The sequence below is a fragment of the Hyperoodon ampullatus genome (genome assembly GCF_949752795.1).
Source record: "Hyperoodon ampullatus genome assembly, chromosome: 1".
In the NCBI taxonomy this organism is placed as follows: Eukaryota; Metazoa; Chordata; class Mammalia; order Artiodactyla; family Ziphiidae; genus Hyperoodon; species Hyperoodon ampullatus.
The window spans coordinates 221,372,220-221,396,661 of NC_136914.1; the positions used below are offsets into that span (position 1 = coordinate 221,372,220).

Sequence of the window (24,442 nt, forward strand, 5' to 3'; positions counted from 1 at the left end):
TCATCCCTTTCTAAAGATAGCTGTGGAAAGGACCACTTCCGTCTCCAACATCTCATTGGTAGGTTATGAGTCATGCATGTGTGCGTGTGTTCAAGCACATGTGTGTGATAAATACAGTGGAAAGAACATGAGTTTTCGTGTCCAATAGATGTGGATTCCAACTCACATGATGACCCTACCTTCTTAATCAGCTCATGCTACCCTATTTATTGATGCCAACTTGGAGTGACCTGGAGCAAATTAAGGAACTTGCTGGGTCTCAGCTCCTTCACTCATCAAGGTGGAATCATGATGTCTATGTTGAAGGGTTGAGGCAAGAATTCCCAATGACGTGTGTACGTGCCTGCCTCTATGTGGAGCTTTATTAAACCATGTAAAGGGATGAGACTCGGTCCTGTTTTTGAGCCCCTCCCTCGGGGCCCAGTGACAGCGCTTCATGACTCACGTTAACACTGTCATGAATGTCCCATCACTTCTCTGCAGCTCAGAGTAGCATGACATGCAGATCCGGCCACAGTGTGGCCCCCTGGCGGGCACACTCCAGGCCCTGGATACTCAGCCCCCTGGTCATATGGGCCTCATTTTACAAGGAGCAATGGGAACCCTGTGTCAAGGCCTGGACAGGGACAGGCATCTTGCTTCTTTGGTGAGTGTGACCTCATTGCTTGTCTGGAGATGTGTCAGAACCTGTGATCAGTGAGGCCCAGCCTGGGGGCTGAGGACCTGGTCCTAAGGAGGTCAGCCCTCCCAGACCCCCACTGGGAGCAGGAAATATTGCTCACAACCAGAAGAAAATGAGTTTCTATTCTTTAGAAAACTGAGTTAAAATATTCTGACTGTCTTTCTGCCATGTTAACCTTTCAGTGCTGCCTTTAAGGAATCAGAAAGCAAATGACCTTCAAAATGATGTGAGTGTGTGTGTGTATGTGTGTGTGTGTGTGTTCACTGATTTATTACTGTTAAACCTGGTTACCTGGTCACCAACATCATTCTGATGTTGCAAAGTTGACATACCTTCAAGTTCCAGACCAAAGATACCTGCTTGAGAACGTGACTGAGGACCTCTGGAGTATGCAGAAGGGGCCAATCGATGGCGCTAGAGGCGCTGGCTTCACCCCTAACCAATTCTATCACTTAATCTCTTTGAACCTCAGTAGCCCCATATCGAAAATGTGGATGAGAAGCTTTTCTTCTTGTCATTGGGACAGGGATGAAATGAAGTGCCATAATGTTTGGACGTGTTTTATAAACTCTTACGTGCTGTAAGAGATTAGTGAACACTTCACACTGTGCTTCCTACACACACTGATGACCCTCCAGCAAGAGTCTCCAGGCCAGAGCAGCAGGCCACGGCTGGAGGATATACCCACGTGATGCGTTGGCCCCCAGCCGCTCCACCTGACCGCTTCTCATAGAGTCGGCTCTTCAGGGCATGGTCATGGACCACCCTCATCAGAATTATCTAAAGAACTCACTAAGAATGCAGAGTCCCAGACCCCAGAAGTATGGCCCAAGAATCTAACTCTTTAGCCAGGACCCCAATTTATCAGGTGATGCTGATAAATACTGAAGTATGAGAATCGTGGATCCAATGATGCTCATAGAAACGTGTTAACTCAGTCATTTATTCCACAAACAGTTACCTGGTCACCAGTCTCTCGCCAGGGGCTATGTGCGGGGACAAAGTCTTTGGGAGCAGGGAAGACGTGCAGGTGAATATCTCACTCTGATGCAACGCCAAGTAGCTAATGAAGATATATCCAACCCTGAAGTCTGTAGGCCACATGACAAGCCAAGAGATGAGGAGATTGCTGGCTTTCTGTTCCGTTTCCTCCTCTGCTGGGCAAAGCTCCACACACAGTATCTCAGCTATTTCTCCCCAGAACTCTGAAAGGTACAGAAGGACACTGAGGCTCCTCGAGGTTCAGTAACTTGCGGGATGCTGTGAAGTCAGTGGTGTGTCGGTAAGTGTTCAATCTCAGGGTGGAAAGGGGAGCCCTGATCCACACACCTTCCCCGTGGGACCTTGATAGAAGGACAGAGGGGCCACAGTCCCTGCGCCATCTCCTGAGGGGGAGCTGGGACCCTGCCTGCCCAGAGTCCCTGGGGTCTTCACCAAGCCACCCTCCTCCCCTTTTTCCAAAGAGTTCCTGCATGGTATATCATTCAGGTCCCTCACAAACTGGAACTTGCTGCCTCACCAGACCCGGAGCAGGTGGTGTGTGGGCTGACAGACGGCCACAGTGGAACCCAGGCCGGGAGTGCTGAGTAGCAGCCACACCAGGGCTCTGCTGAGACTGGCCGTGCACAAGCAGGCCTGTCCACCTGTGAGCGCTCAGGGTCAGATAAAGGCCTCTCCTGGCTGAGGGAACACCTAGGGGGTGTCACAGTGTGTCTCAGCATCTCCCCCACCCCCCGCCCGCTGGCTTGAGGATGCTGCTGAGGCCCCAGCTGAAGGGTGATGGGAAGAGGGCACCGTACACCAAGCACCCCCAGGAGTGTAGCAGCTGCCCTGGGGACAGGCGGGGGAGGCCTTGGAGATAGCTGGGGCCAGGGCCTTGATCATGGAGGTTGGAGAGATGTGCGTTCCTTCCCCTCTCAGCAAATGCAGCTTATCTGAGCTCCCCCAGCTCAGCCCAGAGAGGGAGAAGCATCAGCCCTGGGAGGCTCAGCCAGGACAGGTAGGGTAGGACCTCCAAGGTCTGGCCAGGCTGGCGCTTGGGCTGGGACGGGTGGCCCTGAGGCATGAAGGTGCCCAGACATCCCTCCCTTTTCTCAGGCAGACTTTCTTGACTCAGCCCGTCTTTGACACACGTAAGGAAGGATTCGGGGGTGGGGGTGGGGGACAGGAAGCTACAGAGAGCCAATCACCCTGCACCGGAGGCTTCAGGGCTGGTTCTTTCCGAGAGTGTGTGTGCGCGCACCCGCGCGCATCAGCGGGAATTCTGTGAGAGAAGCAGCCGGATTCTGGAGAGAGAGAGAGAAGAGAAGGAGGAAGAAGAAGAGGGGAGGAGAAGACTGAGAGTGGGAGAGGCAGACGGATAGAACAGCAGTGGGAGAGAGAGAAGCACAGCAGAGGGGAGAGAGAGGGAGGGAGAGAGAGAGGGAGAGGGAAAGTGTAGGGGAGACAGAAAGGGAGAGCGAGCAGAGAGAGGGGAGGAGGAGAAAGCAAGGTTGTCGGAGAGGGCGCGGAGCGGAGCGGAGCCGGAGCGCGGCGGGAAGGGGCGAGGGCAGGGGGAGCAGAGGCGGAGCCGGGCAGCAGGCGCCCGCCCGCAATCCGGGATCCCAGGGCGCGCTAAGCTCTCGGTCCGGCGACGCACCGGCGCTTGCCCGCGAGGTGCCGCGGGCGCCAGGGCTCAGCCGAGCGCGCAGGTGCCGGCCCGGGAGGTGGCGCGGGGCTCCGGCGTGGCCGCGCGCCCCCCGGGGAGCCATGGCGGCGGGGACTGGGGGGCGCGGGGCGGCGGCGGCGGCGGCGCCGAGGGGCTGAGCGGGCGGCGCCATGGCGGCGCCGGATTGCGGGCCCTGAGGGCCGGCGGCGGGCGCGCACCATGAACTCGTGGGACGCGGGCCTGGCGGGTCTGCTGGTGGGCACGATGGGCGTCTCGCTGCTGTCCAACGCGCTGGTGCTGCTCTGCCTCCTGCACAGCGCCGACATCCGCCGCCAGGCGCCGGCGCTGTTCACCCTGAACCTCACGTGCGGCAACCTGCTGTGCACCGTGGTCAACATGCCGCTCACGCTGGCCGGCGTCGTGGCGCAGCGGCAGCCGGCCGGGGACCGTCTGTGCCGCCTGGCCGCCTTCCTCGACACCTTCCTGGCTGCCAACTCTATGCTCAGCATGGCCGCGCTCAGCATCGACCGCTGGGTGGCCGTGGTCTTCCCGCTGAGCTACCGCGCCAAGATGCGCCTCCGCGACGCCGCGCTCATGGTGGCCTACACGTGGCTGCACGCGCTCGCCTTCCCCGCCGCCGCGCTCGTCCTGTCCTGGCTCGGCTTCCACCAGCTGTACGCGTCCTGCACGCTGTGCAGCCGGAGGCCGGACGAGCGGCTGCGCTTCGCCGTCTTCACGGGTGCCTTCCATGCGCTCAGCTTCCTGCTCTCCTTCGTTGTGCTCTGCTGCACATACTTCAAGGTGCTCAAGGTGGCCCGCTTCCACTGCAGACGCATCGACGTGATCACCATGCAGACGCTCGTGCTGCTCGTGGACATCCACCCCAGGTGAGGGCTCTGGGGAGGGCTGCGGGGACTCGGTGGGGGAGGGGTGTCTCTGTGGGAGGAAGGGGGTCCTCGTCTCCCCCAGGCTCTGCTGTGTGGCTTTGGGCAAAAGACCCTTTAACACCGAGCCTCCATTTCCTTTTTGGAAAACTGAGGTCGGGGGGAAGGGCCACCGTTGCCTGTCTCAAGGCAGGTGCTTAGAGCATCAGCAAAGCAGGACCACCAAAAAACGTGGGTGAAACAAATAGATACCTTTTTGAAGCATCAGGGTAGAGACCGCAGAGGAGCCGAACTTTGCTGGACTTCTTATACTTATTTTATGTTTGTAGTTTTCACTTTAAGTAGCATATGAAAAGGCAGTCATCTCTGTTCACTGCTCTAAATGGTGCTCATCGGGCCCTGAGAGCGTGGCCTGGATGCTTAGGGCGCTGCTGAAGAGCTAGGAACGCGCTGCTCTGCTGGTCTTTCCTTTCTCTGGTGTCTGGCACTGCCTCTGTCTCCTCCTGTGTGTGTGAGAGTCCTCGGGCTGCACCTTCCTCTGTGGGTCCTTAAAGGAGCATCTGAAGGGCTCTGAGGGGACGGGGGTGCACTTCCTACCCTTCCCAGACAGCACTGTCCCGTGTCTCCTGGACTTGAAGCCTGGGAACCCCTGCAGAGGGAGAGCGTCATCCTGAGGCTCCGGTGACAAAACCTGCCCACCCTTCCATATTCACCTGGCCTCTGTTTCTCAGGAAGGCAGCTCGGGGCGGGCAGTTCAGGTTCACGTACCCCCCCGCCCCTGCCCCAGCCCCTGCCCCTGGGAAGTCCTGCCATCCTTCGGAGCCTCTGGGGAGAGTAGGGGGAAACTCTTAGCCGTGGTGTCCTGAGCTCACCTTGGCTTTCTGCAGAGAAGAGGAGTGCAACAAGGGGAATGGCTGCTGGTGCCCCTGCAGTAGACTCTGCTGTTTTATATCCTGGTGCCCCAGACGCTAGAAGGGGGGTTTTGGTGTCAAGATGGCATGAAAAGTGGGGCAGGCAGAATGTACCAGTGTGGAGGAGGCCAGCGGCAGGGAGGGAGCTCGGTCCCTGTCGTGCAGATGCCTCCCCGACCAGGGAGAAGCTTGTGGCCGAGGGGGACAGACCAGAGGGTCAGTGTGACCAAGAGAGCCTTCAGTTCTGCGTTTTTTCTGCCCACGAGCAATACAAAGAGAAGACCTTGAACTTCACTGCATCTGAACACAGGACATGTATGCGTGTGTCCATTATTTCCCTCAGGATGGCCCTTCCAGATTACATGCTGGACCAAAGCTTCTAGTCACAGAATCTTCCTCCCAGAATCATGTACAATATGTACATGTAAATGACACCAGGGCATATGAACCATGTATGAAATTGTGTGAGCCTCACACACACAGTCCTATGTGTGCATATATCAACTGCATGGGTAACAGATCATTCCATGTCACAGGTGTGGCCCTCCTGCGCACTGACACAAAGGCATGCACTGACTCCCTGCATGTGGCCATGCACGGCTCAATGTCATTTAAGGATCGCAGAGCTATTCCCTTTCCTATCACCTTGGGGCGGGAGGACCTCACTTTAGAAGGTGCATCGTCCCTAGGACGTGCACGGGGACTGCTCTAGAAGCTGTAGGCAATGTTATTTAACTCTCAGAACTTGAACAATGTCTACAGTAAGCCCACTTGCCATGAGTCTAACAGCGGAGGAGGGAATGAGCTGGGAAAGGAATCAGTTCTTATCTAGACCAGTATAAACCCCGTCCCCGCTCTCCCTCCAACTTCCAGAACAGGAGGGCGGTGGCTCCTGTTCAGCCCATTTAGGATGTAGGGTCGGCTCCAATCTTGCCAGTCTCTCACGGACTCCAGGCCAGACACTACAGAGAGAGCTCCCAGGGGTGTCAGGAAAAGAGGCGGTTGCTCGGCTGCCCTCCGGTCCTCTCTTCTCTCCTCCACTTCCCTCCGGGGAAATTTGACTGCTTCTGAGCCCAGGAGGCTCTGAGGAGACCCTCTTCCCAGAGCCAGGGACAGGGCCCTGCAGGGCCAAGGAGCAATGCCGGCCTACGCTGGGGAAAGAAAGGGCTTCCGGTGGGAGGATTGCCCTCGGCCAGTTCAGACAGGCCCCACTGGCTGAGGGCTGGCCTGAGGTTATGGAATAGTGGGCAGATGGGGCAGCACTCCCCCGTCAGTGACCACAACCTGCCTTTCTCTGTGGGGTCGGTTCCCAGGGTGAGAGCATGGGTGGTGGGCCACACGGGAGGGCACCAGCTCCCTGCCAGCCGATTCACAGGCTTCTTTCTTGGCGTCTCCAAACTCTTCCTTCCCACAAATGAGAAACTGCAGAGCTAACTCAGGGGGGTGCTGCCCCTAGGTCCCCCGAGCCTTAGGCACTAAGGCTTCAGGAAATTTCCTGGCCAGTTGGTGCTGGGAGCTGGGGGCAGGGTGGGGGGGTGTCCAGTCCCAGATCAGCAGAAGCCAGGCTTCCTTATCCGGGCAGCCAGGGTGGCAGGTGGAGGTGACTTTGCTCACTGGAAGATTCACTTAACAGCCGCCACACTGATGGCCTCCTGGGACTTAATTTTGAGTTCCCTGAGGCCCAGGTTGGCGTTTGTTGGGAAGCTCCCTAGTGATGCCAGCTCCTGCTGCAGAGGGTTAAACGCAGTGAGTGACAGGCTGGACTCCAATGCTTTACCGCCCCCCAAAAGATCAGGGACCCTTTGCTCTAAATTAAATCAGGGACCCTGAGAGACGTCACCCACTCCTGCCTTTCTGGGGTGGTTTCCCGAGTTACTACAATCATAAAGGAATTGGGAATTCCTAATATTTATCACCCACCTGGTCTCCAACTGCTCAGTGTGCTTGGTTCAGTTCTCCCAAACCACAACTCCAGACCAGTTATAACCAGACCCTCTCCCTGGTGCCGCCAGAGACGTAGGAGGGGAGCCCGGACATTGGTGCTGCAGCCCTTTTCTCCCCGTCCAGCTGAGGGCGCCACTCGCCAGCACAGGTTAATGACTTCAGACTAGACTGTTGGTGAAGCACACTCATTCTCGTGATCAAGGGCTACAGGGGGCTGGCTGAGTGCCGAGCCGGAGGGTGTCAGAACTGTGCCATAGTAGATGGAAGGGCTCTCACTGTGCCCTTGACTTTGCAGATGAGGAAGTTGGGAGCCCCAAGGGAGGGGGATGCTTGCCGTATTTAATAGATCTGGACTGTGGCTTCACCCAAGACTCACACCTTGGTCTGCTCCAAAGGTTTACGGATGGGGCGATAGTGCAAATGGAGTTTCACAAACCATCCACATGAATAGTTAGGCTTTCTAAATTCAGCTTACACACTGTTAAATGAAATATGTTCTATCCTCCTGCCTTGAGAAATATACATTTATAACACTTGGCAAGGCTGGGGTCAAATTTCGAGTTCTCGGGCTCCTTGGAGTGCAGCCTTGTACATGGCAGGGGGAGCTGAGCTGGCCCCATGCCACAGCCCACCTCACCCCCCTGCCCCAACACCCCAGCATGGAAAGGGGCCTCCTCACACAAAGTGGACACTGCAGGCTGTGCCTCCACATGTTGCTCACAGATGTCTCCCCTCCGGTCTCAAGCCAAGCACACAGGTGGCACAGCCCTTCCTCAGGAGGATGGGCCCAGGGAAGATGGCTGTGCACTTTCTGGAAGCAGGATCAGGGCATTTGGGCAAAGAATTCCGTGTCCCATGTACCTAGAGCTTGGTCTAGAATGGAGGATGTGGGTTCTGGGTGGGCACATCCCCTTGGCCCTATGAAGTCTTCATTTTGTGGGGAGGTGTGGGTCCCTCAGTATCCAGGGCCCAGGATGGGGCCCCTCTGGCCAGGTCGCAGGGCAAGACTACTCACATCAGTCCTAACCCCAAACTCAAGGCTCTTCGCCACCAATCGGTCAGCTCGTTCCTTTGCCTTTTGTTTCATTCTCCAAAACGCCAGAAAGCAAATCTGGATGTCTCTCTGAGTACTCTGTTTTTTTGTTTTTTTTTTTTTTTGCGCTGTTCGCGGGCCTCTCACTGTTGCGGCCTCTCCCGTTGCGGAGCACAGGCTCCGGACGCACAGGCTCAGCAGCCATGGCTCACAGGCCCAGCCGCTCCACGGCACGTGGGATCCTCCCGGACCGGGGCACGAACCCATGTCCCCAGCATCGGCAGGCGGACCTCCAACCACTGCGCCACCAGGGAAGCCCCCTCTCTGAGTACTCTGAGCGCGGGTCTCAACGGGCTGCCGTCCTCTGGAGATCAGTCAGGACCCAGACCCACCGTCTTGTAGCCACAATCGCCTCATTTACTGACTTTTCAGATATTCCCAGTATCATCCATCCCTTGCTCAATTATGGAAGCCTCCTGGGGAACATGTCTTTGACCCTACATGTCACAGTGCTGGAGGGCTCATCTCCTTTTGGCTCAAGGAAACTCTGTGTCTCATCTCGGCCCTGGGGTCTCCCCACACTGGTACAGTGCTTGCACTCTGAGCAAACAAACCCGGGCAGGAGAGCTTTGGGCCTCTCACCCTCTGCACTGCAGATTCTGCTGGGGAGTCCAAGGACTCCAGCTGCCACCATCAGGCCCGGGAATATCTGGGCGTTAGCGTAGCTAGACACAGCATGCCCATGGCTCAGTGACCCAAGGGGGGGACATCCCAGATTTTGGTGTCAGGAGACCTAGAATGAGTCCTGGTCTGTCTTGAACTTACTTTGCAGCCCTGGGCGTGGCATAAACCTTTTTGGCCCTCCGTTTCCTCTTCTGCAAATACGTACAATGACTGCTTATAGGGCTGCAAGAGTTCAAGGAGCTCAGTTTTGCAAAGCTACGGCGGGAAATAAATGACAGCAAGTGCAAAGTGATTTTATTATGTTGTTGTTTTCGGAGCTGGTGAGCTGCTCTCATACTGGGCTTAAACAATACCAGTGACAAGCCAGAGAGCTGCACTGCTCCCCTCGGAGCCTGGGAGACTGCCCTGCTGTCCTCTTGCTGCCGCCTCCCTGGTCTCACCTGGAAACGGGGGTGGGGGGCACTGGGCACAGAAGTTGGGTCCATTCTCTTCCTTTACAGGAGTTCAGGGATGCAGCCACATGGTTCCAGACTGGGTGTCAGGAACCTGGTGCTAGCCCTGCCTGCAGCCCACTCTCCAGGTGGGCAAGTCCCTGTCTTCTTTGAGCCTCAGTTTCCCCATCTGTGTACTGGGTTGGCTGGGTGAGAGCATCTTTCATACTACACAGGACTGTAGAGCCTAGCCAGCCCGCCCCAGAGCAGACACATGACCAGGCCCATGTGGATGTCAGCCAGGCGCAGCACCCATCCCACACACCCGCTGCACTCCCACAGCATGCCAGGTGCCATTGAAATTAGGGAATAGCATCCGTCGTGTCCTGGAGACCCAGAGAGGGTCACAGAACCAGCACGAGAGCCCAGACTCAAGCTCAGACCTTGTCTGGCACAGTTCCTGGTCACAGCGCTCTCCCTCCCTCCCTCCCTCCCTCCCTCTCTCTCTCTCTCTCTCTCTCTCTCTCTCCCAGCTACCCTTGTAAATGCAGCAAGAGAATTTTTTTTTTTTTTTGCAGTACGCGGGCCTCTCACTGTTGTGGCCTCTCCTGTTGCGGAGCTCAGGCTCCGGACGCGCAGGCTCAGCAGCCATGGCTCACGGGCCCAGCCGCTCCGCGGCATGTGGGATCTTCCCAGACTGGGGCACGAACCTGCGTCCCCTGCATCGGCAGGCGGACTCTCAACAACTGTGCTACCAGGGAAGCCCTAGCAAGAGAATTTTTGCTGTGGGAGGGATCCCAGTGGTTTGGGGGTTCAAGGTAGTGCTGGAACATAGTCGTTGTTTTATAAATATATGCCGAATGAATAATAATTCGGATCCGCACTTAAGTGCTTACTCTGAGTCAGGCACTGTCCTAGGTACTTTCTGGGTGTTAGCTCAGTTAATCTCAACAGCACTCTACCAGATAGGTACTTGTATTATCCTCATTTTAGAGATGAGGAAGCTGATGCACAGAGAGGCTGGGTAACTTGCCTAAGGCCACACAACAAGTAAGTGGGGAAGCCTGGATTTGAACCCAGAGGTCTGGCTCTGGCACTGCTCGCATGCTTACCACTTCACTGTCAACCAGACAGGACTCATGGGAGTGTGCATGGCCTGACATCCACTGACGAGTCTTGCTTTGTCTGAAAAGCTCAAGATTTTTAAGTCTCACTTTAAAAAATCTATTCTAGAGCAGATTTCTACTATCATCTCTTTTGAGAAGGTCACTTGAAAATGATTGAGTCTTAATTTTCCTAAGATGTTTTTAAGGGTTGTTCATTGATTCAAAGACATACACTCCTTAGGTGTTTTCTGGGTGTAAGATGTTGAGCTTTCTACTGTGGGAACCTGAAGAAGGAATGTGCGTGCAGAGTGCTTGCTGTTTAATCCTTCTCTCCTGTACAAAGCTTTTCAGGAACAAATAAAATTAATTTCCTATAGGATTTTACAGTGTACAAGAGTGACATTGATTATTCTGGCCTCTAAAGTGTCCGTTTTATTCCTGTAGAGTCACTGAAATGTTTCTGTTTACCCTTCTGAAGACCTTCAAAGCTTTAACCAACATCTGTCTTTAAATATTCCTCAGGGCTTTGGGGCAGGATTGTCTGGTGTGGCAGGGTGGAGGGCTGCTTCTCCTGGGGAGACAGCTGAGTCCTCAGACCCTCAGCAGGAACCCAAGCCCCTCCTTGAGGGCAGGGGCCAGGGGGGTGGGCAGAGGAAGCTCCTCACTCCTTAAGAGCTTGGTAGCTGGTGAGTCACTTCAGTCCCTGATAAATGGTAACTCTATTTATAGTCATAACTATGAAATCTTCCACAGATAAGTGAGGAACCAAATTCAGAGAGGTTGAGTGACTTTCTTGAGGCCACACAGCTATGAGGGCACAGCTGGGACTAGGACACATAGCCAGCACTTGTTCACTCCTCCGGGTTATTCTAAATGTCTGAGAAATGGATAACATGGTCAGGGTCACAGACTGGGGGAGGGCCCGGCCCCAGTGCACCACCAGTTTCTCTCGTGTCCCCTTGATTCATTTACGATGACTTTGGTGCTCGTTTTCGAGGAGATGCCCAGAATGCTGTACTCGTCTCGTGGGGTGAGTGTACTGTGATGCCTCAGGACACCCAGCTCATGCCCCAAATCTCCAGCAATTCCTACATCGACTGCACTGAGAGTTTGGGGGGAAGTATTTTAATATTAAACAAGCAGTCCTGTGTCCTGGAGAATGTGCCAAACACGCTGCTAGGTTGACCATTGTCCTGATTTGCCTGGGACTGCAAGGGCTCCCAGGATGTGGGACTTAGAGTTTGAAAATCAAAACAGTCTCAGGCAAACCAAGATGAGTTGGTCACGTCACTGAACACAGACCTCCAGCGTGGGGACGTGTGCCTTCCCTCTGTGCCACCTGTATTGTGCATATGTCACAAGAGCCCCAGGACTTTGGGAGAGGACACTGCGGACACCCAGTGTAAATGGAAAGGGAGGACACTTAAGACTGATTCTTGCTGTGTGGCTTTAGGCGAAGTCGCCCCTCGGTCCCCGCCCCCTCGGCTTGTATTTTTCACATTTTCTGAATGCGGTGATGCCCCAGTGCCTCCCCAGGGATGTGTGGTGACCCCAGTGAATTGACAGATGACACTCAAAGCTCCAGAGTCAGATGGCCTGGGTTCAGCTACTGCCACCACTTAGGGAGACCAGCCATCCTGGGTTGCCCGAGATGGAGGGGAGATCCTCAGACGCAGGCCCTTCTGTTTTTAAAACCGGGACGGTCCTGTGTAAACCGTCCAGGCTGCAGGACTTTTAGTGCTAAAACTGGGACAGTGCTGGCTATCCGGGACAAGTTGGTCACCCTCCTGCCACCCCTCACCAGGTCACTGTGTGATCTTTTTTTTTTTTTTTTTTTTTTTTTGCGGTACGCGGGCCGCTCACTGTTGTGGCCTCTCCCGTTGCGGAGCACAGGCTCCGGATGCGCAGGCTCAGCGGCCATGGCTCACGGGCCCAGCCGCTCCGCGGCATGTGGGATCTTCCCGGACCGGGGCATGAACCCGTGTCCCCTGCATCGGCAGGCGGACTCTCAACCACTGCGCCACCAGGGAAGCCCCACTGTGTGATCTTGAGCAAGTTACTTAACTCCCCTGTGCCTCAGTCTCCCTCCTTATCTGAAAACATGAAGATTACAATTTTATCAGGCCTTTGCTTATAGAGATGTGAGTATGAAGCAACAAATGCATATGAACCCCCATCACAGTATCTAAGATGGCACATATTAAAGACTCAAGAAATGTGAGTTATTAATATTAGCTATTAGAAATTAATTCATAATGTTAGTCACGAGTAAGACAATTTCAGCCAGTAGGAAATCTGTCTTTACTGGGCCAGACTTCAGTTCCCAACTCCCTAAATTCCTGGAAAGACACAAGTCAAGGGAAAAAAACATCCTGCAAGAATTTCAGGGGGCTTCAGTCCAAACTAACATAGCATTGTCCCTCTGTGATCAGAAATCGGATAAAGAAGAGTCTCGATTAAGTATTAAAATGACAGTTCTTGTGGAAGGCAGGGGAGGCTGCCCTGACGTTCATGCTGCTCACGAACCTGGCTCAGGAATGTTCTCTCCACTCCTCGCTTCTGTTGAACAGACTGACCTAATCGCGGTGCCAGGTCACTGCAGCCCAAGCCTATCTCTGCCAAGTTATCGTCACTCCTGGGCAACTCTGTCCACAGTCTTCCTCCCTGTCCAGTTTTGGAATCATATGATTTATTTTAAAAGTAAACAGTAGAAACCCATGCCCACATTGGGCCCCACGGTCTGGAGCATGTGAATCCTTATGGCTGGGCTCGCCTTTACGTGCATGCGCCTTGGCTGTGGGAATGGACAGGCTGGCTGTTGCTTGTGCATTTCCCCACGGCTGCAGGAAAAGGGTTGCAAGAAGCACTGCTCCCAGGTGGCGTGAAATGTCAGTTCTCGAAAGGCTGGCAGCAGAGTGGAGTCAGGAACAGGGTGTGGTTAGAGGCGTAGGTGGCCATCCGCGGAGCCGTGGCCCCGATCCTCCAGGGACCTGGCCGTTCCGTAGCTTCACTGAGCTTCGTCTCTGAACAAATCAAGTGACTTCTCCTTCCATCACCTCATAATGCGTTACCTGTAGCTCCGGGCAGGGCTGAGGCTTTGGGAATGGAAGAAAGAGGGCTGAAGGTGTGGAGGAAAGGAAGCCCTGGGCCACACTGCACACAGAGTCCAGGCCATCCCAGCTGGAGAGGACCAGCCTTCAGTCACATGGACACGGGTTCAAATCCCGCCTCCACTTGCCAGCTGAGCAAATCATTTGGCATCACTGTACTCATGGTCTTCATTGTAAAACAGGGCAGGTAAAATCCACCTGGCAGGTTCAATTGTGGTAAAGATAAGAATTCGAGATATTACTTACAGAGTGTGCACTCGGGCTGGCCCATAGCTCGTGATAAGTGAAGGATATGAGTGCTAATGAGTTTATATTTGCATTTGCTTGCGTACTGTGCTAACTGCTTCATGCGCTTCATGCATTTCATTCTCAAAGCAGCCCTTTGCAGCATCTTACTATATATATTACTATCCACATTTTACAGATGATGACCCTGAGGCTTAGTGATGTCACACAAGGTGCCCAAGGTCACGTGCCTACAGCTCAGACTCGAGCTCAGGTCTTTCTGGCTCCATGGTCGAGTTCCTACACTTGCGGCCACTGCCTGCGTGTACAAAGAGTAACTCACTGTGACCTGGCAGGGCCCCCCCGCATGACTCACCTGACCATGACTCCACCTTTTCCTCTCTCACACGCAGTGTGCGGGAACGCTGTCTAGAGGAGCAGAAAAGGCGGCGGCAACGCGCCACCAAGAAGGTCAGCACCTTCATAGGCACCTTCCTCGTGTGCTTCGCACCCTACGTGATCACCAGGTGAGCCTGGCGAGCGGGACATGGGCTCGGGGCAAGTGGGGCGGGCATGGGGCTCTGGAGGGTGAAGCAGGGCCTGCGTGGCCTTTAGCCGTGGCCAGCCTTGCTTGACCACATGTCTTCCAGAGGCTGGATCGGGGGATGAGAGTGAACTTGACGGGTTTAGTGAGAAGGGCACACGCTTTTTCTCTTCAGCCTCAAATTCCTTTGCATTAGACTCCGGACCGAAAGGCAGTGAGACTCTCTCCCACTTGATCTCCAAATGACATCATTCTAACCCTCAGCCCCCAACCCCAGGAGACCCGAAAGGAGAGGACAGGAGAGAAAAGACAGGGGATAGCACCCTGCAGGGATTGCGTTCTTACTGCCCGCTGAGTGCAGGAAAGCCCAGCTCGGCATCCTCAGCCCAGATGCCCTGCAGAGCCAGTGCCACGCGCCACCTGCACAGGGACCAGGGAGCGTGCTGCAGGCCCAGCCAGGTGGGCCCACCTGTCCCACGGCTCCAGGGATCTGCCACTGTTAGTCCAGGCATTGTGAGCTTGTCACGTTCTCTCCCAATCCCAACCCCCCATGCCAGCCAAGGTTGCAGTGCACTGGCCTCAGGGCTGTACGTTCCAGAAGCCAACCTGCTCCAGCTACAGAATTTTCCTCACACGTTGAAGCCAGCAAAAAAAAAAGAAAAAAAAAGTATCACCCACTCAGTTTTGCTCACTGGAGGGGTAAATACCCACACAAATTTGTATCCATATTGGCTTAGCTGTTTGGGAAGGTGACAATAAAAAGGACTTTGATGTTCTATTAGGAGGTGGATGTGGAGCCTGGGAGTAGGATCTGTGCAGGGTTTTGTGTGCATGCGCGTGCCTGTGTATGAAAGAGAGTGCACAGCCCATCCCCCTGCATCCCCCGGCATCCTCAGTTGGCAGGGACATGGAAGGGACACCCTGCCTCAGCGTCCCCCAGAGTCGCGCTTTGGAGAGGAGGGGCTCAATGTGCCCAGGTCCCCCTTTCTTTCCCTGTCCCTGCTCATACTGAGCTGAAGCCTGGCCCCCCATAGCTCCACCTGTGCCCCCGATCCTGCTCTCTGCAGCCCAGGAGAATGTCTGTTCTCTACTAACAGGCCCTGCCCATTTGCAGACAGCGAGCTGGGGTTCCCCAGAGCAGCCCCCATTCTCCAGACACCACAACCCCGGAGTGTCTGTCACTGTCTTTTCGGGGCATGCCACTCTCTCCGGGGGAAAGCCAGGGGGCCTGCATTTCACTTTAAACATAGGACATAGGACTGTCTGCACGTCTCTTCAGGGGTCTGCCCCAGGCAGAGCAGAGCCATCAATTCTTCCTTCTAGAACCGCCCGCTAGACCTCAGCGCTCCTGACATTCTCTATGGGGGACCGTCCTGTGCGTCGTAGGATGTTAGCAGCATTCTGGCGTCTGCCCACTACCCGCCAGCAGCACCTCTTCCCTTCTGCTCCCCAGTTTTGACAACTAGACAGTCTAGGCAACCTGGGGACCAGAATCACCCCCGGGTGAGAGCCCCTGGTCTAGGCCCGCCACGTCCAGCCAGGACGCCGAATACCATGTCATAGCATCTGATAGGGAAGCGTCCCAGGCTTCTGAGGCAGGAGCGAGTGACGTGGGCTTGGCTCTGCAGGGGGACAATCCCAGCAGAAGGGACAGCATGAGCCAGGTCTAGAGCCCTGCACGGGAGCCACCAGCCACAGGTCCCTTTGAAGCACTTGAACATGGCTTGTCCAAACGGAGATGTGCTGTAGGTGTAACTAACATGCACACTGGGTTTCCAAGGCTTAGCATGACTGTATATATATGTATATATATAATTAAAACTTTTTATATTGATTCCATTGTGAAATGGTGAACTCTTGGATATATCGGGTTAAATAAGATCTGTAATTAAAATTAATTTCACCGGTTTCTTTTCCCCCCTGTGGCTCACCTTCTCTTTCTGCTGGGCAGGGCCGGCCTGCAGTCAGGGAATCTGGGGTCTGGGTGTGCCGCTGCCCCTGCTCCCAGCTCCTTTTCACCCTTGACCTCTAGCTGCCCGTATCGTCCTTTTCTCACCAGGAACCCCATTGGTTCCCAGGATCACCCTTCCGGCCGCGCTGCAACAGTGCTCAGAAGTCCCTCCCCTGTCCAGCGCCCTGCTCGATGTTGGAGTTTCTAAGCAGTGGCCAAATCAGTGTCTTCCTCTGTGGGGTCAGGTGCACTGAGGCAGGAGTCCTCGGAGGGTCTGAATGAGGGGACACCAGGTCCCAACGCTGGGTGACAGTGCTGCGGCAGAAGGTCCTTGTGCTTAATCCTCTTGAAATCACACCCCTCTGGGACCACCTCCCTCTGTTCACACCCCCATACACCCCCCCTGCCGTGACCGGGGGGAGAAGAGATGCTGATGAAGTGCCTAGTCTCTGTGGTAGCTGGGCCCCCAGGCACACCCCAGGGAGATGGACACCTGTGAACTTGCTCTTCGCATGCAGGGGGAGCCCTCTGGGCTCCAGGTGTGTGCTGGGCGCGGCCAGGATCGCGCCAGAGCTACACTTCCACCACCAGGGCAGCGAAACTGCCAAACAGGGTGGGCTGGGGTGGGGGTGAGGCAGGATTTGCTCTGACACCCACCTGCAAGGAGCCTGACCCAAACTCTCCCATCTTACGCTGAGTCCAGGCTGAGAACCACACATTGGTTGTGGGGAGAAATCAACATCTAGTAAGGAATTCATAAAATAACCCATGCAAGGCATTCACCCTGGTATAGCCTACTATCGCCAGCACTGGAATCGGGACCACGCACACTCTGGGCGGCAATTGATTCTCCTGCTGTTCTTCTCAAGCTGGTTTCCAAGTGTAGACAGAATCACCCCAGTCTCAGAAGAAGCTAAAGTCAGACTCTGCTCTGGAAATGTAGTTGAGAATTTAACTTCTTGCAGGAATTGATTCCTTACGGAGAACCTAGAGCTGTGGGTTATGGAAGTGGAAGTTTCCTTAGCAGCGTCTCATCCAGGGAGGGCGAGCTGATTGCAGGCCACCTGGGACCCACTGCATGGGGCAAGCCAGCGCAGTGTTGATAGGGATTCTGAAGCCAATCCAGTGAGTGACTCAGCCAGGGTTCCAGCCCGGGTCTGCCCTGGAGGCAAAGCCCACGCGTGGGGCCCCTTGCCTTGCACTGTCCTGCTTCTCTGAGGGCATGGGGGTTCCCTCCCAGAGGATATAGGAGGGCACTTTGTGCCATGACCCCCTCAGAACCAGGAAGCTGCGGCTTCTGAGATGATAAGGTCAAGGTGTCACTTAAACCCCTCACTGAACTGTCAGCGCAGAAACCATGATTTCCCGAGGCTCCCCAGTGACGACCTCTGTCCAAGCAGCCCACCTTGCTCCTCCCACCGCTGGAGCCTTATAGGTGGAAACATGCACAAGCACGTGGGTTCACGTCAGGCCAACCGTGGGGAATGCTGGGAGCTGGCAGAATCAGAACGTCGAGAGAGAGAAGGGGCTTGTGCTGTGACACCTGCCGTCCCTCTAAGTTGATCGGGAAGGTCCGGCTGGCAGGGAGGAGGTCCCTTCTCTTTATTCCCAGTCTATTCGCATCTGCCTGATAACTTTCTCAGACCGGGAAACAGCATTCTTGGGTCAAGAACCATTCAAGTCTTCCAGTAGATTCTCAGGCTTCCCTTACTGGAGAACGTGGAGTCTTTATAACCATGCCTATCACTTATTCGACACTTGTAATGTCCCCAGGAGGTACCAGTACTTACCTGATGGCACCTAGTACAGCTGTCCTGCAAGGTGAGTGCTAGAGTCCTCATCTTACTGAGGGTCAGCGAGGTGAGATGAGTGGCAGGAGTAGTGACTGGCAGAAGCAAGGGTTAAAGGTCAGTGCCAGGCCTATTGGCAATAATTTAGCCCTGTGGGCATGTTACATCTCCAAAGCCTGGGGACCGGGCCCTGAAAATGTAGAAATGCTTATCCGCAGGCTTTTGATCCAACTTCCTATGCCCAGGTCCAGGCATCTTGGCATGAACCCAGACAGAGTATCCAGACTCCTGTGGGTAAAGGCAGGTAGGTGAGTGAGTTCTTTCACCAGAAGCAGCGGTGGGTTCGCACGGAGTCACCTCTGACCTCCCACCTGGCTGACAGCAACTTGTGTGGACCTGGAGTGGGGCTCAGAGGCCATCAATGCTGGCAACTGGAGCCATCGTCAGACCCGGTGGCCTAACGCTGACCATGAAGCCAACACTTCTCAGAAAGACAGTTCCCCCAGTTGCACCAACCAGCCAAAGAGCCCCTTGCACCTGCACTTTGTGGCCTGTCAGATGACAGAGGGACACTTTGGAAACCTCCACCATCACTCTTTTTTTCTTTCTTTTTTTTTTTTTGTGGTACGCGGGCCTCTCACTGCTGTGGCCTCTCCCGCTGCGGACCACAGGCTCCGGATGCGCAGGCTCAGCGGCCATGGCTCACGGGCCCAGCCGCTCCGCGGCATGTGGGATCCTCCCAGACCGGGGCACGAACCCGTGTCCCCTGTATCGGCAGGTGGACTCTCAACCAGTGCGCCACCAGGGAAGCCCAACCGTCACTCTTAATAGGAGTCACTACCTTCTATTCACACACTCACACCGGTTCCCAGGTCCTCAAAGCCCTAGTGGGTCACATCGGGCTCTTTCCAGAGTGTTTGAGCACGGTCTGAGGATTTGCAAGACGTTCGCATCCCAAAGCTCTAATTACATTTTTCTGAATTAAAACGTACACGTCTAGAAGCATGTGTGAGGCTATTATCTCTGCAGCGGTACAGGCTTACGAATAATTATGATTGTCCCAGATCATCGGAGTGGGGCTTTGAGGCATTAGTGGATCAAATAGCACCATTATTGTGGCTTTTCAGAGTCACGGAATTATGTCAGAGGGGTTTAATATGCAGATGGCTGTCTGGTGTTAATATTCTATTAATAAAATGCCTTTTCCTTGCTAATATCTCATGAACATTTAAAGCTCCAGCTTATTACTTACAGGTCTTCAAATATGGAGACCGGATTCTCCAGAAGTCTTCTTGGGAAGACATTGGGCTTGCTTCCCAAAAGATATTCTGTGGCCCACGTTGCATTTGGTGCACAGCATGTGTGTGTGTGTGTGTGTGTGTGTGTGTGTGTGTGTGTGTGTGTGGCAGCGGGGAGAGATGATGGACGCACAGGAGGTGTAAAGGGGGGGTGTGGATTTACCACTTTAAGTTCAAGGGTTGACAGTAAAGGCCTTGACTGCCCCCTGGAACTGAGTCAAGGAGCTGGGAGGGGCAGCCTGGCACCAGGAAGGCCTGTGGTCTCTGGTGCCCACAGTCCAGCGTTCAAATCCTGGCTCTTCTACATCCAGGCCACATGGCCTTGGCCTGTCACTTTGCCTGGGTTCCTCCTCTGTAGTGTGAAGGACAAGCAACACTGTCGAAGGGGGCGGGTGGGAGGTGCTTGAGGCAATGTTTGTCAAGCGGCTGCCAAAGCACCGAGCCTCTGGGGACACAGAGGGGGAGCTGGGTCTGGGGCTACTGATATTATGGGTCTTGTTCTCATCCCCAGAATTTAGTTTCTTTGGAGAGTCCATTGTCGAGCAGAATTGGTTTCTCTGGGGGTTCCAAGAATGCCGGAGAGTTCTGGCAAGTGTCCCCCATCCTCCTCCCAGGACCGGGAGGGCCAGGCTGGCAGGGGCGGGTGAGAGGTCCCTGTGGGTGTGGGGCCAGGGGGCCGGCTTCCTGGCCTGTCAGCCCTCTGCTGTGACAGCCAGCACAGGGACTTCCCGTGACCCAGATCAGAGGGCCCTGTGCTAAGAGAAAGGACATGGCTCCCTGGAGGCGTCCCCCCGAACAAATACGGAGCTACGGGGTGCAGAGGCGGGGCAGACACATAGGACTTGGGGTGGCGGGAGAGGATGGGTATCTGTTCTGTGTCACCCTGAGTCCGAAAAATACCCATCTCTGTGCTCTGCTTCCGATGTGGTCCCAGGCCACACCCGGCAGCATTTCACACCTCCCACCCCAGCCGGGCTCTGACCAGACGTCCCCAGGCGCTCACAGCGCGTCTCTGAACCACCTGCCTCAGGGCCACCTGAGATGCTTGAGAAGGCAGACTCCTGCCCTGGCTTCCCCTCCCCTTGTCCTCCCCCCATCAACCCTCCGCCTGACCTCTCAGCCCAGGGGATCCTCGGGGGAGCTGTGTCAGGCTGTCTGGGGCAGGCATGTGTGCATTGTGAGCACGGAAGCATAAATGTTTCCCCCTGAACGGAGCCTGATGGCCGAGGTTTTTCCAGCACATACCTCAGGCGGTGCATGGAAAGTCACCTTGGTGCTTAATGGAAGGTGAGGGCAGGGGGCAGGGAGCGCTGGTTGTGGGAAAAACTGCCTCTCGGAGGGCAGGGAGGGTGCAGTGCCCTGCTCCGGGGGCTGCTACCTCTGCAGACCCCAGGGTCTACCCTTAGTGCTCACGGGCTCCAGGAACTCCATGGGGCTTGGTGCCATGTTGGGTGTTATGACCAGGGACCCACGAACCACCAGATCCTGCCTAAAAACCCCCTGTATCTCCACAGGGCTCCTTAGCGGATGTGGATCTGTTTCCCAGCACTGCCGCCGTAACTAGCTTCCACTAAGTGGCTTAAACAATAGAAATGTATGGCCTCAGAAGCTGGAGGCTGGAAGTCCAAGATCAAGGTGCTGGCAGGGTGGTTCCTTCTGAAGCTGTGAGGGAGAGTCTGTTCCAGGCTTCCCCCTGAGTTTCTGATGGTGAACTTGCAATCTTTAGCGTTCCTTGGCTTCTAGAAGCATCACCCCATCTCTGCCTTCATCCTTTTGTGGCATTCTCTTGGCGCGCATCTGTGTCCAGACTCCCCCCTTTTATAAGGGTGCGGTCACATTGGATGAGGGGCCCACCGTTCTCCATTGGGACCTCACCTTAACTAATTACATCTGCAACTACCCTATTTCCAAATAAGATCGCATTCTGAGGTGCTGGGGGGTAGGACCTCAACACATGAATTTGGGGAGACATAGTTCAACCTACAACAGGGAGCTATAGCGAAAGGAAACAAAGTCCCACTGTATTAGCACCTGAGCCCAATAACCCCCAAACGCAGGGCTCTTGGGGCAGAGCCGGGGGCAGGGGCAGGAGAGGGGAGCTCAGTAATCCACCATGATTCGTAGCAGAGAGAGAAGAGGCGGAGCGTGGCAGGCACCTAGTAGCACGCAGTGACCCTGCTTCTGTGGAAACTGTGACTGATCAGAATCATAATGGCCCGTGCTTGGAGGGGAGGGTGTTTGGAGATGAGCAGAGCTGGATCTGGCATGAGAAGATGGGCCGGAGTGTTCCCTTTCTAAAAGGTCATCTGGAGGGGACCACGTGATCATTCCCTGCCCAGATCTAGCATTAGAAAGAAGCAGTTGTAGCAATACGGAAGTCCCTGCCCCTGCCCAGTCCCCTTAAACAAGTAGGGACTTGGAACTGTCACAGCTGGAACAGAACAAAGCCGGCCACAGCAGGCACATGGCAGAGGGGTCCACGTGCCCAGGAAAATAAAAAAGCGGGTCAGCCAGCCACTTCCGGTCATGGAAGGGAGCATGCTAGCTTCAGCCTGGCCCGGGGGCCACACAGGAGCAGTGCCCAGGCCCAGACTGATCCAAAGCATCTCTTTGTCTGGAGGCCTTGATGGAGGCCAGATGCGGGCTTTTCAAAGCAGAAGTCGTGTACACTGTGGACGGGGCAAGTGACAGAAGTGCTGAGTAGCCCATAACCACTTCATGGAAAGGGGATTCTTGGGGCTGGAAGGGACCCCAGAACGCATCCCGTCCCATCTGCAATGTGGAGATTTGAATCCCATCGTGGCACCTAGACAAGACACGGGCTGCAGTTAGATGGAACTGGGTTTCCCCATGGAAGAGATGCCAGCTTTCTGCTCAGTCTCTCTGAGCCTTGATTTCTTCGTCTGTAAAATGGGACTAACGATGCCCATTCTGCAGAGAATAATTGTAAGGTTAGAGATTGTGCACATCACGTATTTGGCCCAAAGGAGATACTTAACTGGGAATTATTATTACTGAGCCAGGCAAGTTCAGATTTTACATAAAATCTCTGAGAAGCAAATGCAACAGATTTTACCTCTTAATTATCTAAATGGTGAAATTTTAAATTGTCCCAAATAGTTTTACTCTGTGAAATCTACAGAACCTGCAAATTATCATTTTGATCTTGCTGGATGGTTTGATGATATTTGACTCTTAATAAGTCCTCCTGGGAGAGCCAAAATGCTCAGACTGAATTTAGCAATGTATAGAAGACTAGACATTCTGGAAAAGTAATTTGGCATCCCATAGCAACAATGTGTTGGTATTCAGCTGTTTCATTGTTATTATTAGGTGTGAATTCTAAACTCGGGGTGGGGGGGGGGTTGTTCCCTTAAATTCATCACTTCCCAAAGTAGATTTCTTAAAAGTACAGATTTCTCAAAGGCCAACAGCTCCATTTCCCCATTCGAGCTCCCAAGGAGAGTCATACCCCCTCGGAGTCGGAGGGCAAGGGTGGATAGTGGTGCTGGAAATGGGACGCCTCATAGAAGGGACTCAGAATGGATTCATTAAGGATCTATTCGAAAAGGGGGTCATTGCAGTGGGGGAATCTCACCCCCCCACACCAGCTTCCTCCTCCTTCCTTTCCTGGGCTCGTCCTCACAACCTCAGCCCAAAGAGGCCTTCAGGAAAAACACTGAAGTTGGCAGCCCAGAGTCACAGCCCAAGCTCAGTTCTCTCTGTACCTGGGCTCTCACCTGGGCAGCCCTCCAAGCTGAGAGCCACTGCTGCCTTCCGTCTTGCTGACCTCCATGCCCTCCCCCCGCCAGGTAGAATACAGGTGCCAGAGCCCAGTCTGAGCACAGATGCTGGATTTTCCTCTACCACTGACTTGCTGTGTGATGTTGGGCAACCCCCTCCCCTGTCTGGGCCTCGATTTCCTCATTTGACAGTGGGTGGGGAGAGGGTCATTTATAATCTCTAAGTTCTCTCTCAGCTCTGTGGCCTTTTCTACCTTATATGAATGCTGGGTAACGTCCAAATATGGCCAGGGGTGCTGGACACACTTGGGAGAAAAGAATAAATGCCTTGATTTGGGAGAATTCCGTTTACACAGAGGAGGGCTTTTACCACCTCACAGCCTGGCCTTAGCACCACTGAATGGAGCTGCTCGATGGATACCTGGAGGACTCTCAGAACTGTGCCCCTTTGACACAGGAGCTGCCTCTTCCCTCACCTTCTCCCAAAGAATGAGGGTCACTTTAGGGTACCCTGACTGCTGCCATAGCCAGGGGCCACCGGAATCCCAACCCTGGGGAGAAGCTTTTCCCACCAGCAGATTCTTTCCTGATGCAAGACATATTTGGAGCTTTGCTGAATATTTGCAAAATTAATCTCAGCCCTTCCTCCCAGGCAAGCTCCCTGGGAAGGCGGAGCTAGGATCTGAAGCCAAGAATCAGTCTGTCCTAGTTACAAAGATCATAGAGAGGATCTTATTCAACTCCCCCTTTTTCGTAGAAAACGCCCAGGCCCCAAGAAGGGAAAGGACTTGCCCAGGGTCACACAGCAGGTCAGCTGCACAGCCGGGGCAAATGGCCAGGGTGCAATTAGCTATTGGTGCAATTCTTAGATCAGCTTGGGTGCCTGGGTTCAAATCCCTGCCTTTACGGTTTACTGGCAAACTATCAGCACTTAAACTCCTCGGACGTCTATTTCCTCACATGTACAATGGAGGTGTCTAATCTCCCAGGGTTCCACGAACTCACGTGTAAAGTACGTCCTTAGCCCAGTACCTGGACTAAAAGAAGTGCCTGGAGAATGGCCACGGTAGTTGTGGTTGTAAATTGCGGTTGTCATTGTCGCGGGAGGAGGAAGCCTCAGAGAAACCGAAGCGTGGCCGGGAAGCTGGGGTCAGGGGCTCCGGCTGGAGCCTGGGATGCGCCCAGCTGCGCTCTCCTAACGAACGCCCTCCCCGTCTCTGTCCGCAGGCTGGTGGAGCTGTCCTCCGCGGTGCCCATCAGCTCCCACTGGGGGGTGCTGTCCAAGTGCTTGGCCTACAGCAAGGCCGCGTCTGACCCGTTCGTGTACTCCTTGCTGCGACACCAGTACCGCAAGAGCTGCAGGGAGATTCTGAACAGGGTCCTCCACAGGCGTTCCCTCCGCTCCTCCGGCCTCACCGGGGACTCCCACAGCCAGAACATTCTGCAGGTCTCTGAGTGA

The 24,442-nt window shown here is 54.6% G+C and overlaps 1 protein-coding gene across 1 annotated transcript; it reads left to right on the forward strand.

Annotated features, from left to right (window-relative positions):
* Window positions 1-3,548: 3,548 nt before the first annotated feature.
* On the forward strand, window positions 3,549-24,442 carry GPR26 (G protein-coupled receptor 26; the record flags this gene model as incomplete). The annotated part of the gene is made up of 3 exons (XM_079699403.1): window positions 3,549-4,216; window positions 14,071-14,184; window positions 24,211-24,442. 3 exons carry the CDS (start codon window positions 3,549-3,551, stop codon window positions 24,440-24,442), a joined length of 1,014 nt encoding a protein of 337 aa, XP_079555529.1.